The sequence below is a fragment of the Sorex fumeus genome, unplaced genomic scaffold, assembly GCF_029834395.1.
Source record: "Sorex fumeus unplaced genomic scaffold, SorFum_2.1 ptg000082l, whole genome shotgun sequence".
NCBI lineage: Eukaryota > Metazoa > Chordata > Mammalia > Eulipotyphla > Soricidae > Sorex > Sorex fumeus.
In genome coordinates, this window is record NW_026606139.1 from 3,624,298 (window position 1) to 3,643,676 (window position 19,379).

At 51.8% G+C, this 19,379-nt stretch overlaps 1 protein-coding gene across 2 annotated transcripts; it reads left to right on the forward strand.

Moving 5' to 3' along the window:
• Nucleotides 1-477: 477 nt before the first annotated feature.
• On the forward strand, nt 478-15,407 carry AKR1A1 (aldo-keto reductase family 1 member A1). Of its 2 annotated transcripts, none has more exons than XM_056130931.1 (9): nt 478-602; nt 8,020-8,109; nt 10,996-11,115; nt 11,290-11,441; nt 12,554-12,749; nt 13,187-13,386; nt 13,821-13,893; nt 14,194-14,280; nt 15,248-15,407. In XM_056130931.1, the coding sequence occupies exons 2-9, from the start codon at nt 8,026-8,028 to the stop codon at nt 15,311-15,313; spliced, it is 978 nt and encodes a 325-aa protein (XP_055986906.1). In that variant the 5' UTR covers nt 478-602; nt 8,020-8,025; the 3' UTR covers nt 15,314-15,407. The 2 variants fall into 2 exon arrangements, with proteins under 2 accessions (XP_055986906.1, XP_055986908.1); XM_056130933.1 differs by lacking the exon at nt 478-602 and adding an exon at nt 5,390-5,407.
• Nucleotides 15,408-19,379: the final 3,972 nt, after the last annotated feature.

The window sequence follows — 19,379 nt, forward strand, 5'->3', positions numbered from 1 at the left end:
CCGGCCCCGCCCCCAGCGCGCGTCACGTGGTCCTCGGCTGGGCCCGCCCCCGGCGCTCGTCACGTGGTCCTCGGCCGGCCCCGCCCCCGGCGCGCGTCACGTGGTCCTCGGCCGGCCCCGGCCCGCGCCACGTGGTCCTCGGCCGGCCCCGCCCCCAGCGCGCGTCACGTGGTCCTCGGCCGGCCCCGCCCCCGGCGCGCGCCACGTGGTCCTCGGCCGGCCCCGCCCCCGGCGCGCGCCACGTGGTCCGCGGCCGGCGGGTTCTCCAAACCCGCAGGAGCTGCTGGAGCTGCCCGGTCCCGCCCCCGGCACCCGGGGAGCGGACGGCGCGGACTCCCGACCGCCGCCCCTCTCCGCCCACCCCCGTTTGCGTCGGGTCCAAAGGGCGGGTCCATCAGGGCGTGCCGCCGGAGCCCGGCTCTCGCCCCTCCTGCGGGCGGAGCCTCCCCCTCGCCTGGGCTTAAGGACGCGGCGGCTCGCGGCTGCCGACTTCGGCTTCTCGGCCTCGCAGGCTGCCTTCGGGGCTCATCGGCCGGCGGCGGGACGCGGAACCGGGCCGGCACCTCCTCCCCGCGCGCTCCACGCTCGGCGCCCGTGCGGAGGTGAGTTTCTCCTGCGGCCGAGCCTTCGCGAACGCAGGAGCCGCCCTCCCGCCCTCCCCGGAGCAGGCTCTGGGGATGGCCAGACTTCCTGTATTTATTTGCTTTTGCTTTTTGGGTCACACCCGGGTTCCTCCTGGCTCTGCACTCAGGAATCGCTCCTGGCGGTGCTCGGGGGACCATATGGGATGCTGGGAATCGAACCTGGGTCGGCCGCGTGCAAGGCCGACGCCCTCCCCGCTGTGCTATCGCTCCAGCCCCTTCGTGTGAGATTTAAACGGGGGCCTTAGCGAGAATTCGGTGAGACAAAGCTTGGAAGGCTGCGGGCACGGAAGAAGTAGGTGCTCACGGACTCTTAGTTGCCAGTTTTCTTTTTCCATTTCCCCCCGAGTTCTGCTTTTCCCCCTGGAGTTGCAGGGATGCTTTTGCAGAAGTGGCGGAAGTGGGTGGAATTCGCGTGCTTTGGCTCCTGCCGTGGTTTTTTTTTTTTTCGCTTTTTGGGTCACACCTGGCAATGCACAGGGGTTACTCCTGGCTCATGCACTCAGGAGTTACTCCTGGCGGTGCTCAGGGGACCCTATGGGATGCTGGGAATCGAACCCGGGTCGCCCTACCCGCTGTGCCATCGCTCCAGCCCCTCCTGCTATGGTTTTTTGAGAACAGCCAGAGCTGTTGCTGCGAAGTTGGTCCACTGAGACTCTGAATCTGTGCTTTTCACCGAATGGGGCTAACCGTTATTAAGATTTCTCTTAGAGGATATCGAGGCCCACGGACGCCTGGTGCAGGTTGAACAGCCCTGAAGCAGGGACACCCAGAGGACTGAGGAAAGAGACAGAAATAAGAGGAAAAGTATGGGGTCAGGAGGCTCACAGTGTCATCGACTGAGAACTTCAACTGTCTCCGTGTACAGTATATATTGCTTAGAGCCAGTGATCATCTGAAGAACAACATCCTTGGGTCGAATGCCAAACCACCTTCATCTGTCTGGAAGAGACTAAGTATCTGTGGGCCTTCATTTATCAGTTAAACAGACATGTAGAGGGCTTTCTCAAGGGCAGATTCTTCCAGGAGTGGGAGCAGAGAGCGGGACTCCTGCCAGGGCAGCATGGCGGCAGTCAGCATTCTTAATTGAAGGGTCCCTTAAACTGCCCGTCCTGTCGGTTTGCTTTATCTGTTCACCAACACTGGGGAATAAGAAAAAAAAATTGGGGGGTGGGGAGTGGCTGCAGATGGAAAAGTGCTTTGGTATTTTTTGGAGATAGTTTTCTACATAGGCCTTGCGTGGCCAGCCTTGCTGAGCTGGGTTCAATTCCTCCGCCCCTCTCGGAGAGCCCGGCAAGCACCCGAGAGTATCTCTCCCTCATGGCAAAGCCTGGCAAGCTCCCCGTGACGTATTCAATATGCCAAACACAGTAACAAGTCTCAAAAAATGGAGATGTTGCTGGGCCCGCTCGAGCAAATCAATGAACAACGGGAGGACCGTGACAGTATCGTAGAAGTAAACCTCTCCAGACCCACACAAGATAGTTTTCCATGTTGCTTTCTTAGACATACATGATACACACCCTCCTGTCACTTGTTAAAAACAAAACACTGACTGGACTGGAGGGGATAGTGGGTAGGGCATTTGCCTTGCACACAGCTGACCTGGGTTTGATCCCCAGCACCCCGTCTGGTCTCCTGATGGGCCATGAGTAGTCCTGCCTGAGTGCACAGCCAGGAGTAAGCCCTGAGCACTGCTGGATGTAGCCCCCTAAAATGCAAAACAAATCCAGAACACCCACAATCTGTTAACACTCAGACACCTCTTCATCCTTCCTTTTTTGTTGTTGTCTCTTGTTTTTTGTTCACACACTGCAATGCTCAGGGTTATTCCTTGCTTTATGTTCAGGAATCACTCATGAAATGCTGGGGATCGAACCCATGTTAGGTGTATGCAAGGCAAATAAAATGCCCTACCCACTGTATTATCTCTCCAAACCCTGAAATACTTTTTTTGAAATTCTTTTTTTCGGGAACTGGGCATGCCTGGCTCTGTTCAGGGCTTAATCCTGGCCCAGTGCTCATAGGTTACGGCTGGCAGTGCTGGGAGCCCACCCAGTGATGCTCAGGGGTAAATTACTCCTGGCTCTGCACTCAGGAATCACTCCTGTTGGTGCTTGGGGGATCATATGAGGTGCTGGGGATCAAACCTGCATCAGCCCTTTGCAAGGCAAGCACACTAACTGCTGTATTATCTCTCCGGCCCCTAGAATTTTTCCTTGTCTTTGGGCCACACTGGGCAGTGCTCAGGGGTTACTCCTGGCTCTGTACTACTAGTGTCGTTCTTGGTGAGCCTGGAGGACGATTTGGGATGCTGGGAATTGAACCCCAGGTTGGCCGTATGCAAGGCAAGTTTACTAACAGCTGTATACTATCGCCCTAGCCTCCAAGAATTGCACCCGGGGAGGGGACCACACCAAGAATTTCTTGGGGACTGCTCCCTGGTTCTACTGGGGTCGCCCCACCATGTAATGCCAGAGTTGGCCGATTCAAGGCATTTTTTTATGCATTATCCTACTGGGAACATGTCTGGTTTGCTTTGACAGCTCTGTTTTTGTTTTATTTTGGGGCCACACCTGCAGATGCCCAGGATACCATGTGGTGTGGGAAACTGAACTGAGGGCTGTATACGGTCAAAGCAAGTGCTCTGTCCCTGAGACACATCCCGACCCTACTTTGGCACTTTTGATGCAAGGTCTTGAATCCCTGGTGCCAGGAATATACTGGAGGAAGAGCATTGTGTGTCAGACACGGTGTGAAGTGCTTTTCATATCGGATATCCAGAGTAGAGGGGCTAAGACTCAGGATTGTACTTCAGAGCTTGCAACATCCCTCTGCTGCTTTATATATATATTTTTTTTTTAATGTAGGAGTACTGCTAAAACTGCATGAACTCCACTTTACTTTTTTGTTGTTTTCAATTTTTTAAACGGAATATCTGTGAGATAGGCCATTGCAAAGCTGTTCATGATTGTGTTTCAGTTGTATAATGATCCAACACCCGTCCCTCCACGAACGTACATTTCCCACCGCCTTGTCCCCCATTTCCCTCCCACCTTCCCCAGTATCCCCCACCCCCACCCCCAGCCTGCCTCTATGGCAGGAACTTTTCTTCTTCCCCTCCTTTTCCTTTTGTGAATTATGGTTTGTAATACAGGCACTAAGAGGTCACTGTGTTCGCTCGGGGCGTCCAGTATTTTTATCAGGAAAATAAGGCTGGCGTTGCTGCTTCATTTTGGAGAGCAGAATTACAGAGATTCGCAGACCACCCTGGTGGAGATACCCAGCGTGGGGGGAATCCCTGGAGAGGCGGAGTCTGCGGTAGCTGAAGAGGACAGCTCCACCAGGGAGTGCGAAGTTGGCCTCTGACGAGACTCCGAGGCTTGCCCGTGTTCTCCCTGGGACACGTATCTCACTGGCTGGTTTCTGTGCTTGCCTATTTCCACCCTGGAGAAGCCTGTGTCCTCTCTTGGACACATTTTCCTCTCTCTCCTTACATCTTTCGAAATCTTCCTGAATAAGTTTCAATAAAAACTATCTTGGGCTGGAGAGATAGCACAGCGGGTAGGGCGTTTGCCTTGCACGCGGCCAACCCGGGTTCGATTCCCAGCATCCCATATGGTCCCCTGAGCACTGCCAGGGGTGATTCCTGAGTGCAGAGCCAGGAGTGACCCCTGTGCATCGCCAGGTGTGACCCAAAAAGCAAAACAAAACAAAACTATCTTGCTTGGGGCTGGAGTGATACAGTACAGCGAGGAGGACCTTGCCGTGTGTGCAGCTGACCAGGGTTCAATCCCTGGCATCTCCCATAATCCCCCGAGCCTGCTAGGAGTGATCCCCGAGTGCAGAACCAGGAGTAAGCCCTAAGCACCTCCAAGTGTGGCCCCAAAACAAAAAACAAAAAGACTGTGAGGAACACCAGCATTTGTGGAAGGCAGAAGAAAGGAAATCCTCTTCCGGCAACTGCAGGGCCCTTGCTGAGCTCCAGAGAGGACATAGACCACATAGACGACGTCAACGACAACCGGAGTCTTGATCCTATCCAGTGCCTCTCCCTAAACGTCCTAAACGTCCGGTTTCTCACTTTTATGGCCAGAACTTCTCCCAAGGTCGTATGTGGCTTTCTGAGAGGGGGATTCCCTGAAAGCACCGGAATGCTGGAACCTATTAACGTGGAATAGCTGGAAAGGAAGGAAGTGGAGAAATGAAGGACTGGCAGAGATTGGTTTTGCGTCCTAGAGATGCTTGAATCTTCTGCAGACCCTTCATCAGAATTTGTCTCCGTTTCGCCCCACCCCTATCCCCCCATCACTGTCTCTCTCTCTCTCTCTCTCTCTCTCTTCTTTTCCCTGTCCCTTTCTCTCTCTCTCTGTGAGGTTGAATCCCGAGCTTCACATGCAAGGAGTCCATCTTCCCGGTGAGTTCACATCCTCCTTTGGCGCCTTTGTTCTCTGCCGTCTTTGTTAGGTGTTTTTTTTACCTCTGTGATCCCGCCCCTTAAGCCTTGAACCTTTTAGTTTCACCACGAAAGAAAGGGAGAAACAAGCATTAGGTTTCTTCCTTTTCCTCTTAGGCCAGATTCTTGTACCAGTGGCTCAGCACAGATGTAATTTCAGAGCCCTCTGTGCGCTGAGAAATCTGGGCAGCGAGGCCAGCAGGTCACTTGTTTGGGGATCAAGCCGAGGAAGCTGGCTGCAGATCCTGGGTGCAACTGTGCGGTCCGAGCTTGCTTGCTTGGTTCGATTGGATGTTTGTGCCCCTGCCAGGTTTGTTACACAGGGTACTGCACTCGGCCCTCTGGCTTATTGTCTAGATAGATCTTTGTTCTTCCTTTTTTCTTTTGGGTGGGGGGTGGGGGACACACACCCTGTGGTGCTCTGGGCTCAAGGACCACAGACCCCTAGTGTGGCTTAGGGTACCAGAGATCAAACCCAGGTTGGCCATGTATAAGGCAAACGCCCCACCCACTGCACCGTCTCTCTAGCCCACTGAAGACGTAGGTTTTTCAATTTTATGTTTGTCCTAGAAAAGAGGGACTTCTGGACCAGAGAGACAGTACAGGAGTTAAGGTGCTTGCTCTGCATGTCCCTGGCACCACATGGTCACCCGGCACAGAGCCAGGATAACTGCTAGGCTACCAGGTGCAGCCTAGAATTCAACCCCTCAGCCTCCAAATGATGGCTCCCATAGTCAGGTTATAGTAGACCAAACGTTTTTCCTGGGTTAGAAGTATCTTTTCTTTTTTTGTTACGGGAGCCAGTGATCGAACCTGGGTCGGATGGTCACACCCAGGTTGGCCTCGTGCAAGGCAAGTACCTTGCTTACTGTATGTACTGTCGCTCTGGCCTCTGTGTCGGGACTATCACAAAGACAATTCTGGTCTGCTGGTTTTAAACACCGCTTGTTTCATTATCGCAGTATCCATAATTTGAGGGGGATCTTTTGGGGCCAGACCCGGTTGTGCTCAGGGCTTACCCTCGGCTCCGCACTCAGGCATCACTCCTGGTGGTGCTGTGGGGACCATATGGGATGCTGGGGGTCCAACCCAGGTTGGCAAACACTCTGTCTGCTCTGCTGTTGCTCATAATCCTTATTCGTTTTTTAAAATTTATGTTTGGACCACATTGGATGGCGCTCATAGCTCACTCCTGGCTTTGTGCTCTGCGATCACTTTTGCTGGTACGCCAAGGATTATTTTTTCTATTTATTTATTTTGGTTGGTGCCACACCTGGCGATACTCAGGGGTTCCTCCCGGCTCTGCACTCAGGAATAACTCCTGGTGGTGCTCAAGTGACCATATGGGATGCGGGGATTAAACTGGGGTTGGCTGCTGTGGTAAGCGCCTTTCCTGCCGTACTTTTGCTTTGGCCCCATGCCAAGGATGTAGTCAACGTTGTACGCAGGGCTAGTGCCGATGACTTCAGACTACTTCTCTTACCCCTATATTTGATTTTTGACTTTTGGAGCCTGTGTGGGGGTACTCGGGGTTGTGCTTTAGGCATTGTTCTCTGCTGTGCTTATGAGATTATGTGGGACAGAGATCAGACTTGGGCCTGCTGCTGAAAGTCCAGCCCACTTGGTTATCTTTCTTGTTCTCTAAAGTTCTTGATTTCCTTTCAGAACAAAGGTCATAGCTATAAAGGCACTGCTGGCGATTAGTTTAGTCCCCTTACTAATGATTTATAGTGCAGGTTGACTCCAGGGGAAGGGCTACTTCTACTTGTAGGTTCTGGCATGCACAGTCTTTCCTTTTTATTGCCGTCACTTCTTCCGCTATAAGAAGCCATCCAAACTCGGCTCTTTTCTCGTTTTATGTTTTTTTTTGTTTGTTTGTTTTTGTTGCTCTTGGCAGCGTGCAGGGGCTACTCCTGGCTCTGTGTTTTTTTTTTTTTTTTGGTTTTATTTTTTGGGGGGGTCACTCTCAGGCGTTTGCCGAGGATCTTAGGCAATAGGATTCAGTTGCATGCAAGCAGACAACTTAATCTCTGTATTGCCTCTCTGATCCTTGTTACTTTTTTTTCTTTTAATTTATTTTCTTTGGGGTCACAACTGGCAATTCTCAGGGGTTACTCCTGGCTTTGCAAAGAGGAATTACTTCTGGTGGCACTTGGGTGCCATATGGGATGCCAGGGATCGAACCCCGGGTCAGCCTTGTGCAAGGCAAGTGCCCTATCTGTTGTACTGAAGCTTCAGCTCCCCCTATTAGCTGTTTTTAAATGATGGTTTCAAGGGAAACCATCTCAATGCTGGGGAAGGGTGGGCTAGGGGCTTGAATCCAGAGTATATGCTCCACCAATGGGCTATATCCAGGCTGCTAAAATCAATTTTATTCCATTTTTTATTTATTCTGGGGGTTTTTGAGCTTCACATGGCAATGCTTAGGGCTTACTCCTGGCTCTGTGCTCAGAGCTTGCTGAGTGTAAGGAGGTGCCCTACCTGCTGTGCTAACTCTGATACTGAATGTTGCTGAAAATCTATCTTATTTATATTTTTGTGGTGCCAGCAATAGAACCGAGGGCCTTACAACAAGGCAAATGCTCTACACTGACTCCAGCCCCCTCCGTGTAGTTTTTGTTTGGGGGCCATACCCGATGATACTCAAGAGTTACTCCTGGCTCTCCAGGCAGAAATCACCCCTGGTGGTGCTTGGGGGACCATACGGGATGTCAGGGATCAACCCTGGGTCGGCCACATGCAAGGCCCTGCCCATTGTACTATCACCCCAGCCTCCGGCTGCTTAGTGTATTTTGTTGGTCTGTTTTTCCTACCCTTTCCCACTTACTCCTCCTTGCATTCTTGGCTCTTTACCAGTGTGTAGCACAGGCCCAAGGAGCAGTCCTTAACCCCCACATCACTCTCTTCTCTTCCTTGTTTCAGGGAACAATGACGGCTTCCTGCGTCGTGCTGCACACGGGGCAGAAGATGCCCCTGATTGGACTGGGCACCTGGAAGAGTGAGCCTGGCCAGGTGAGGGGGAATGAGGAAGACAGCTCTGTGCTCCTCTCATTGGGAAAAGTGGTATTTTGGGATCTTTCATTTTTTTCCTTGCTCCTTCCCTAAGTGCCCCTCCAGAGTAGATAAACCTGGGGAAAGAAAGAAGGGAACGAGGGACCAGCAGAGAGCTGCTGACTAGTCCTGCTATGGGACCAGCAGGCCAAGGGCCTAGGAAGGAACCGACACCCTGTCTGGGTCCGCACTGACCCCACAGCGACCCCCAGATGGAACGCAGCACCTTGTGTTCTGATCACGTCCTTCCCACATGGGCTCCTCGAGGGCCGAACCTCTCCCTCGTGCTCGGGCCGGGGTGAGGCACAGAATCTGACAGAGTTTGAAGAATAACCAGATCCATTGTAGACCAAAGGTCAGTGAGCTTTGTCTCAAGGAAGCTGATGGCTAATCATTTAGGTTTTGCTGAACGAGTTGCCAAGTGGAGGTAATTAACGGTGTTATGGTGCTATGAAAGTGTTATGTAACCTTCTAATGGGTAGACATTTTTCTTAGCCGAAGGACTGAAAACAGAAGTCAGCTGAGGGACTGCACATACCTCGTGTGCAGGAGGCCTGGTTTGATCCCCACTATCAAATTTAAAGAAAACAAATTAGGAAAGAAGAATCTGCTGGTATCAGAATCTGGAAACCCTTTTGGCCTAGGCGAGCCTATGAATGGGGACCTGCTTTTTGGGGTTTTAAAGCCAGTGATTCGGCTGCTACCTGGTGGGGGGCGGGGCGGGGCGTGCCTCTCCTAGGGCTTCGTGCTGCCCACTCACACCAAACCCCAACCCGCATATACAAGTTCCAGAAAAGAGCTGCTCTCCCAGCTGCAGCCAAACCCAGTCCCCAACTTCTCAAAGTCAGTTCAGGAGCACTGTTGTTTTCCTCCCTATAGCCCCATAGCAGGCTGGAGCGGTAGCACAGTGGGTAGGGCGTTTTCCTTGCACGCAGCTGACCTGGCCGACCCAGTTCAATTCCTCCGCCCCTCTCGGAGAGCCCGGCAAGCTACCTAGAGGATCTCGCCTGCACGGCAGAGCCTGGCAAGCTCCCCGTGACGTATTCGATATGCCAAACACAGTAACAACAAGTCTCACAATGGAGACGTTACTGGGCCTGCTCAAGCAAATTAATGAACAACGGGAGGACAGTGACAGATAGCCACATAGGACTCTGGAGTGGGGTTCTTTGTACTCCAGCAAGTACTTGACATGACCTGAGGACAAGTCCAGGAACTAAGTAGGTGAAGGTAGTGCTTGGAGACCAGAGCCAGGGCCAAGACTGTGGGCACAGAGCAGGGCCAGAGTTTGGGATCATTTTTCTGGGGTGGGGGTGGGAGTTTACATCACACCTGGCAGTGTCAGAACTTACTCCTGGCTCTGCTCAGGGGTCGCTTCTGGTTGGACATGGGAGACACTATATTCTGCTGGGGATCGAACCCGATTTGCCACATGCAAGGCAAGCGCCTTATCCTTTGGGTTATCTTCCTGGCCTCTTGGGGACCCTGAGTGGCAGCTGCCTGGCACCTTTAGTTTTGCTTCTATTTTTTTTTTTTTTTTTTTTTGCTTTTTGGGTCACACCCGGCGATGCACAGGGGTTACTGCACTTAGAAATCACTCCTGGCGGTGCTCGGGACCATATGGGATGCTGGGAATCGAACCTGGGTCGGCTGCGTGCAAGGCAAACGCCCTACCCGCCGTGCTATCTCTCCAGCGCCTAGTTTTGCTTCTTTTGGGGGGCTACTTTAGTGCTCAGGGGCTGCTCTCAGCTCAGTGTTCAGGGGTCTCCTGGCTGTGCTGAGGAGCGAGCCTGGATCTCCTGCATGTTTACTTTACAGCCCATTGGACCATCTTTCCAGCGCTGTATTCTATTTCTCTTAACTAGGTCCTCAAAACTGGGGTTGGTGTCTATGAACTGTATGTGTTTTTTTTTTTTTTTTGAGGGAAGCATGAAAGATGAACCATACCTGGTGGTATTTAGGGCTTACTCCTGGCTCTGTGCTTAGAAATCACTCTTCGCAGACTTGGTATGGGGTACCCCGAACTGAACCCAGGTCAACCATATGCAAGCAAGTGCTCTAACCATTGTACTATCTCTCTGGGCCCTATGACCCGAGCAGTAGTACATATTACTTCCTCTGTTAGTTCATCCATATTTTATTCAGAAAAATGTACTGAACTCTTTTCACTAGATGATGGGCACATCCTGTTAGTTTTTCTTTTCTTTTTAAATCTAACATTTTGCAGGGCACCCCTCCAACTGAGCCGGGTTGATAGTTTGGCCTCAGCTATGGTGCAGTGCAGTGTGGTGATACTTGGGGGCCATTAGGGATGTACCTGGTGGTGCTCGGGGGACCATGTGATAGAAGGTAACTTCAAGCCTTGAACATGCTAGGCATGGATGTATACTTTAACTATCTCACCAGTCCCATTGTTGATTTTATGCTGAGCTGACTGAAGTGGTTTGGGTCAGAAGGAACTTTAGGGACTTATGGGATGAAGACAAAGGAATTAGGGGCAGGGCTGGAGAGATAGCACAGCGGGTAGGGCATTTGCCTTGCACGAGGCCGACCCGGGTTCGATTCCCAGCATCCCATAGGGTCCCCTGAGCACTGCCAGGAGTGACTCCTGAGTGCAGAGCCAGGAGGAACCCCTGTGCATCGCCGGGTGTGACCCAAAAAGCAAAAAAGAAAAAAAAAGGAATTAGGGGCATCTGATGAGGCTTTGGGTTCCCTTGACTACAACTAACTTCTCCTCTGCCCCCACTGCCTGGATCCCTGCCCTCAGGCGCCCATCAGGAACCCTTGCCAGGGCAAGTTCTGGCCTAGGCTAATAGGGCTGAAGCTTCTCCTTCTCTCCCCTGACAGGTGAAAGCAGCCATTAAATATGCCCTGAGTGTAGGCTACCGCCACATTGACTGTGCTGCCATCTATGGCAATGAGACGGAGATCGGGGAGGCCCTCAAGGAGAGTGTGGGACCCGGCAAGGTAAGGCCTGGGGCTGCAGAGACGAGGAGGGGGCGCGCTTGGGCCTGGGGCTGGGGCTTCTCAGGGGATCTGGCCTCAGCTTCCTTCCACCTCCTTTCCCAGAGGTAAAAGGGGGGAGGGTGTGAGAAGAGGGCCCAGGGTTCTACTCACTCTGGGCCCTGTCTTGTGCACCAGGCATTGGCCCGGGAGGAACTGTTTGTGACGTCCAAGCTGTGGAACACCAAGCACCACCCCAAGGACGTGGAGCCTGCTCTGCGGAAGACGCTGGCTGATCTCCAGCTGGAGTACTTGGATCTGTACCTGATCCACTGGCCCTATGCCTTCGAGTGAGCCTTGCCTTTGCCTGGGTGTTCGTTCATCCAGAGAGGGGTAGGGGGCCCTGGCAGTACCCTGTCCCAGAGGAGAGCCGATCACTGAGGACCACTGCAGCTCTGGGATGAGCTCTGGAGACCTGGGATCCCACGTGGCCTTCCCCGCTCCAGCAGCTGATAGGGTAGCACCAGAGAAAGGAGTGCAGCTTCCGGGGTGCAGATTCCATTCGCCCCAGGCAGTGAGCAGCCTTTCTGCTTCCTTTATTCACTGGGGAGGAGCCAGAGGATAGCGTAGTAGCTCAGGTGCTTGCCTTGCACACGGCTGATCTGGACACCTAATCTGATCCCCCGAGCACCCTCCTGAGGCATGATCTTGGGTTGGAAGCAAGAAATAGTGTGATGGGTTGGGTGTTTGCCTTGCAACGTGGCTGACATAGATTCGATCCCGGGCACCCCATGTGGTCCCCCAAGCGTTGCCAGGAGAGATCCCTGAGTACAAGAGGAGTGATCTTTGAGTGTCACCAAACAATATTAACTTATAAAAGGGAACTCCCTTCCTCTGAGCAAGGCCGTGGGCTGCCTATGGAGAATGAGCTTTGGAGGAGGGGGTGGGCGGAGCCTGGCAGCTTTGAGCGTGGAGGCCTGTGCCGGAAGGAGTCTGGAGGAACTGCTCATCCGAGGATGGAGCTGGGCCAATTTTCCAGAGAAGTCACGTGGGCCTGGGAAAAGGAGGGGGGCGCTGGGCATTCCTGTAGAGTTAACACCCCAACACCCGGGTCACAGTCTGGAAGGGTGAAAAACACCTTGGTTTTCATTCTTGCTTGTGGGGGCACTTGTAGTAAATCTTCAGGGTCCTGGGGCCACTCCAGGGAGTGCTGTTGTCTTTTCTTGTTGTTTGAGCCACACATGGTGCTCAGGGATCAGGGGATGGTGCCAGGGATCAAACCCAGGTCAGCCGCACATAAGGCAAGTGTCCTGCCCCCTGCACTTCCTCCGGTCCTGTGTTGTTCTCAGTCTTGGCCTTCCCTCTCAGCGCCTACCTAGAGTGTAGGTCAGAGAGGCAGGTGAAGCTGTCAGGCCGGAAGCCTTGCCTGGTTGCCCATTCTCAGTTGCTGTGTCTCGTTCAGGCAAGGAGATGACCCCTTCCCGAAGAATGCCGACGGGACTATCCGCTACGACTCTATCGACTACAAGGAGACCTGGAAGGCTCTGGAAGCCCTGGTGTCCAAGGGGCTGGTGCGGGCCCTGGGCCTGTCCAACTTCAGCAGCCGGCAGATCGATGATTTGCTCAGTGTGGCCTCCGTGCGCCCCGCTGTCTTGCAGGTGAGCCCTGCCGGCGGAGCTGCTGAGTTTGGGGGAGCCAGAGCAGGCGAAGGGTCTGCTTCCTGGAGAGGGCTCGCACGTTGCCAGATGCACCTGTTTCAGAAGTCTCTTCATTAAAAAAGGCCACCCAGGGCACAGCAGGTAGGGCGCGTCACTTGCATGCAGCCGACCCAGATTTGATCCCGGCATCCCATACAGTCACTTGAGCACTGCCAGGAGCATTGCTGGGTATAGTCCCAAAACAAAGAAAATAAAACAAAACACAAAGGACAGCCGAATAAAGGGCACCAAAGTGTATGGAAAAAGGAAAGGAAATGGAAAGAAAAGTGGGCCATTGAGATACGATGTGAGGGGTGAGCAAAGGAGGGTTGGGTCGCACGGGCCTGTCTGGGAGGGGCCGTCCTTGGTGATGGATCTTTCCCCCTTTTTCCACGCAGGTAGAATGCCATCCATTCCTGGCTCAGAATGAGCTGATTGCCCACTGCCAGGCACATGGCCTGGAGGTGACTGCCTACAGCCCCCTGGGCTCCTCTGATCGCGCTTGGCGTGATCCGAATGAGCCCGTCCTGCTTGAAGACCCTGTGATCTCGGCATTGGCGAAAAAGTATAACCGGTCGCCAGCCCAGATCTTGCTCAGGTGGGAACTGTTTGGGGAAGAAAGATGGTGAGGTTGGGTGGGCATAGCCGGCTGGGAATAGAGGGATTCCTTATTCTTGGGCCAGCTGGAATCTAAGAATCTTGCCAGATGGGGCCGAAGTGATAGTGCAGAGGGTAGGGCACTAGCCTTGCCCATTACAACCTGGGTTCAATTCCCAGCACCCCATACGGTACTCCAAGCCTTACCAGGAGTGATCTCGGAGCACAGAGCAAGGAGTAAGCCCTGAGCACCCCTGGATGTGACCCCCGCCCTCCAGAAAAAAAAGACTTGCTCCATGATGTGGGGGAGTGCCATTCTGGCAGGTTCTTTCATTCACCAGTGGGACTTGGGTGGCTCCAGGAGGGGGGCGGCTGCAGGGAGGACAGAACCGTGCTCATGAGGACTCTTCTTCCTCATCGGTCACTCCTCCGTAGGTGGCAGGTCCAGCGGAAAGTGATCTGCATCCCCAAAAGCATCACACCATCCCGGATCCTTCAGAACATCCAGGTACTTGCCAAGGATTATTTTCTTCCCTCCCGCCCACTGGATTCCTGTTGCATTCCGAAAGGGGATGTTCAAGGAGAGATGAGAATTCTGCAGGAAGCGCTGTCAAGGGGAGGTCGGGGAAAGGGCACGGCCCTTCCATGCCTTCCGAACATACCACAGTCCCCTCAGGCGCTCAGTCCCACGGCTCTGGTCCTGTCTTGAGCCCCCTGGGGGCACAGCCTGACTCTGATGGTGAAGTGAGAAGGCAGCCGTGTGGGACCCCAGCTTCCGTTCCTGACCCTCACTCTTCACCCACCCCAGGTGTTTGACTTTACCTTAACCCCGGAGGAGGTGAAGCAGATAAATGACCTGAATAAAAATTGGAGATACATCGTGCCCATGGTTACGGTAAGTATTGCCCCCACAATCCGTGGGAGAATGTGAGGTGGGGAGGGATTCCAGCCGCTCCGGGCAGCACAGGGGCAGGATTTTGCTGAGAAGATTGCTGACTTAGGCACTGGAGATTCTTTGAAGTTGCTAAACCTTTCCAGCCTTTTTCCACTCCCTTCCCCTCCTCTCCTGTCTCCCCTCTCCTCTCCTCTCCTTTCTCTCTTCCCCCTTCTCTTCCTCTTTCCCCTCCTCTCCTCTCTCCAGGAATTGAGCCTTACACATGCATGGCATACACTGTGCCACCAGACTTGTATCCCTGGCTCTTCAGTTTTGAACCGGCATGATTCCAGATCCTTACGAGTCATTAGTAAAGTAAAGTAAAGGCCCTCCCGTTGTTCATCGATTTGCTCGAGCGGGCCCAGTAACGTCTCCATTGGAGATTTTGTTGTTACTGTGTTTGGCATATCGAATACATCACGGGTGGCTTGCCAGGCTCTGCCGGGCTGGAGCGATAGCACAGCGGTAGGGCGTTTGCCTTGCACACAGCCAACGAGTCATTAAGGTCTCAGTAAATTGTAGAAGTGTAGAGAGTCCAGGAGTTTTTTTGCCTGGTTATAGGTGTTGAGGTTGGGTATTTTCCTGTTGCACATAGGGAAATAAGGGCCTGGAATATAACTCAGCCAGAGAGTACTTGCCTTGCATGTATGATTCTGGGTTCGATCAGGAGCATAGCAACAAAACACAAATAGTTCTTATCTCAGCTGAGAGTGCTTTAGGGGAGGGTCAGCTCTGGGGTTGGTAATGGAATGTAGTTGATAATGGGGCTCTGGGTTTGGTGATGGAATACAGGTAACTGTGACTCTCTAAGATCACTGCCTTATTGCCTCGTGCTGAATATAGCCGCTGTTCAGGAAGATTTGGGACAAGCTGGAATCTTCGGAGTCAGTTCCTACTAATGGCGTCCTCTGTCCATCTTTCCTTTCAGGTGGATGGGAAGAGGGTCCCAAGAGATGCAGGGCATCCTCTGTACCCCTTTAATGATCCCTACTAAGACGACAGCTTCTGGCTTCCTTTCCAGCTCTCCGGCTGTAAGGTCCTGCCATCCTCAAGGGGGAGTTAATAAAACTATTGGAGCATCCACAATTGCTTGCTTGTCTTAATGGTTTGACTAGACCCGGAGTGGCAGCATTTCTTAGAATGTTGGCGCTAGGGGTGCTGAATGTGTGTGACCTGCCCTGAGCCCACTTTCTTTTCCTTTCTCAGTTCTGAAGGAACCAGGGATGGGACTGAAACCCTCCCTTCTGCTTTTCTGAATCAAATGAACTAGTGAGGAGTGCCATCTAGTGCCCACTTTTAACACTGCATTGCTAGCCCCGCATGTCAAGGAAGAATGTCAGAAATTAATGATCACCTCAGAATTGAGTTAGGGTGGTGAGTCCTTAGGTTTCAAGGCACTGCTGCGTCTTAATCTTTTTTTTTTAAATTTTTTTAGTTGGAGCTGGAGTGATAGCACAGCGGGTAGGGCGTTTGCCTTGTATGCGGCCCGGCCCTGGTTCGATCCCCAGCATCCCATATGGTCCTCCGAGCACGGCCAGGAGTAGTTCCTGAGTGCATGAACCAGGAGTAACCCCTGAACATCGCCGGGGCAAAAAAAAAAAAAAACAAAACAAAACTTTTATTAGTTAAACACCATGTAGGTACAGTAGGTACAGTTGTAGACTTAAAAATTTTTGTGCTTGGGTTTCAGTTATACAATAATCAAGTACCCATCCTTCCACCAGTGCCCATTTTCCACCGCCACGGGTCCTAGTATCCCTCCCACCCCCCATCCCCCCATCCCACCCTTCCTCTGTGGCAGGGCATTCCCTTTTCTCTCTCTCTCTCCTTTTGGGTGTTGTGGTTTGCAAAAGAGGCATTGAGTGGCAGTCATGTTTGGTCTATAGTCTACTTTCAGCATGCTTCTCCCACCCTGGGAGGATCCTCCCAACACCCTTTATTTGGTGCTCCCTTCTCTATCTGAGCTCCCTTTCCCCCTAGCATGTGTGGCTCTGCGTCTTAATCTTGAGTTTCCTCCCTGCTCAGTGCCTAGGCTTATCTCCAAGGTGGGCTGGCGAGATAGTACAGAGGCTAAAATGCTTGTCTTGCAAGCCTCTGATCCTGGTCCAATCCCCAGCATAAGAATTTGATCCCCTGAGCATCGCAGGCTGTTGCCCAAAAAATGTAGCACTGTAGCACTGTCTTCCTGTTGTTCATCGATTTGCTCGAGCAGGCCCAGTAACGTCTCCATCATGAGACTTGTTGTTACTGTGTTTGGCATATCTAATACGTCACAGGTAGCTTGCCAGGCTTTCCCATGTGGGTGAGATACTCTTGGTAGCTTGCCGGGCTCTCCGAGAGGGGCAGAGGAATCGAACTCCGATCAGCCGGGTTGGTCACGTGAAAGGCAAGCACCCTACCTGCTGTGCTATCGCTGCAGCACAAAAAAGTAAACAGCAAAAAAATTTGGATGGGGCCACACCTGGCAATGATCAGAGGTTTCTTCTGGCAGTTATCAGGGGACAAGATGGATACCAGGGATCAAACCCAGGTAGGTTGCATGTGCACCTTATCTCCTGTACTGTCTCCCCCGCCCCATAAAAACTTATTTTGTCATTTTTGTTTTTAGGCTACAACTTAGCTGTGCTCAAGGTTTACTAAGGGCCAAACTCAGGGGACTCTATGGTGTTGGGAGACCGAACCCAGGTCGACTGAAGCAAAGCAAGCAACTTACCTGACCCCAAGGATTGTTTTTTTTTTTTTTTTGGTCTGGGGGGCGTTCACCTCTGGGGCTACCCTTATCTCAGTGCTTGGGTGTTGCTCTCTGAGGTGCGTGGGAGCCAGATCAGTGCTGGGTTTAGTACCCTAGGTGCCTACGTGCAGTACTCAGAATCTCAAATAAAAAAAAAAACAACTTTAGGCCCTGGACCTAAAGATGAGTAAGGCACGCTCTCCATTCAGCTAAGCTACGTTCTCACCTTCGACAAAAGAAATGACTCTTTTTCTTTTTCTTTTTGGTATTTGGGTCACACTCAGTGATGCTCAGGGTTTACTCTTGGCTCATATTTGCAGTTACAGGACCCAAAAGACAGGACGGCAGGTTGCTGTGCTTGCCTTGCACTCAGCTAACCCGGGTTTAATTTCCAGCAACCTTACGGTCTCCCACGCCTGCCAGGAGTGATTCCTGAGTGCAAAGCTAGGAGTAACCCCTGAGCACGCCAGGTTTGCATCCCAAACCGAAACAACCTGGAGTTACTCCCTTGCTGTGCTCAGACCAAGCAGGTGTCGGGGATCATCCTGGAGCTCTGACATGCAAAATACATGCTTCACTCTTTTGAATCGTCTCCAGCCCCTGACAATCAGATTTTTTTTTTTTTTGGACAAGTCTCACAATGGAGATGTTACTGGGCCCGCTCGCTTGAGCAAATCAGTGAACAACTGAGGACAGTGCTCTAGTGCTTTTTGATAATCAGATTTTAAGATGAGATTTTTTTTTAAGATAAGAAATTTTAATTGAGGGGCTAGAGAGATAGCACAGCGGGTAGGGCGTTTGCCTTGCACGTGGCCGACCCGGGTTCGATTCCCAGCATCCCATATGGTCTCCTGAGCACCGCCACGAGTAACTCCTGAGTGCAGAGCCAGGAGTAACCCCTGGGCACTGCCAGGTGTGACCCAAAAAGCAAAAAAAAAGAAAGAAATTTTAATTGAGAAATCTTCCTAAACTCCAGCCACACGCATTTCATCTGAGTATTTCAGCCAAACCATTACTTTTCACTAAACAATTATTGGGTACTTATATGGCCTAAGCACAATGCTAACCCCTGGAGATACAGCTCTAACCACTATACAAGTCCCTACAGTTTACTTGGGAGACAGACTTTAAAGTAATTGCATAATTAGTTTAATTACGGTTGGAGGAAGGGCTTTGAAAGTGTGCAGAACAGGAAGCCTACTGAGTTAATCAGCTGAAATCTGCAGAATGAATAGGGAGTAATTAGTTAAAGAGGTGAGAGGGAATAGTGTTCCATCTAAATTGGTAGCTTGGGGGAAAGCTTTAAGTTGACAGAAACTGCTGAAAAAACCTGAAGGCTTGTCTGAGAGAAATGGAAATTGAGTGGGAGTAGAATGACATTAATCCTGGGATCTGGTGATGGAGAGCCTAGAATAGTGGGTTTGGTTTGCATTTTTTTGGGGGGCCACATCCGGAAATACTCAGTGTTTACTTCTGGCTCAGCTCTCAAATTACTCCTGGTGGTGCTCAGGGACCATATAGGATGCTGGGGACTGAACTCCAAACCCACTTGGCCTAGTGCAAGGCAGATACCTTACCTGCTGTACCAGCACCAGGGTTTGGATTTTTTTTTTTTGGGTCATCCATATCCAATGTTGTTATTTTTCTGTTAATTGAATCACTATGAATTACAAAGTTACAAAGATATTTATGATTGATGGGGCCAGAGCGAGAGCATAGTGGGTAGGGCATTTGCCTTGCATGCAGTCGACCTGGGTTCGATCCCCGGCATCCCATATGGTCCCCCAAGCACCGCCAGGAGTAATTCCTGAGTGCAGAGCCAGGAATGATCCCTGAGCATCGCTGGGTGTGACCCAAAAAGCCAAAAAAAAAAAAAAGATATTTATGATTGCGTTTCAGGAGTATATTGTTCCAATACCAATCCCTTCATCAATGCCTATTACCCTCCACCAATGTCCCCAATTTCCTTCTTGTGCCCCCAGTCTGCCTCTGTGGCAGCACTTTTCTCCTACCCCATTGTCCTGGTATTTCCTTCCCTGGTTTATCTCCCCACCCCTGGCCCAGTGGCAAGCACCCTACTGAAGAAGACCAGCTTTCTTCCACTGTTGATGTCTATTGCCTCTGGGTATTTGATATTCCCCTATCCAGTTGCTTTATATCCCACATAAGAGAGACATTATTCAGAGTCGATGTTCCTCTCCCTCTGACTGATTTCACTCAGCAAGATATTCTCCAGATCTATCCACGTTGCAGTAACTTTCATAACGTTATCTTTTCTTACGGCAGAGTAGTATTCTATTGTGTATATAAACCATAGCTCCTTTATTTT

Coding starts and splice junctions, on each gene's coding strand:
- AKR1A1 (XM_056130931.1), top strand. CDS start 8,026: ATGACGGCTTCCTGCGTCGTGCTGCACACGGGGCAGAAGATGCCCCTG. Junction 13,387..13,820: donor CCAGCCCAGATCTTGCTCAG/GTGGGAACTGTT, acceptor ACTCCTCCGTAG/GTGGCAGGTCCAGCGGAAAG. Junction 14,281..15,247: donor ACATCGTGCCCATGGTTACG/GTAAGTATTGCC, acceptor CTTTCCTTTCAG/GTGGATGGGAAGAGGGTCCC.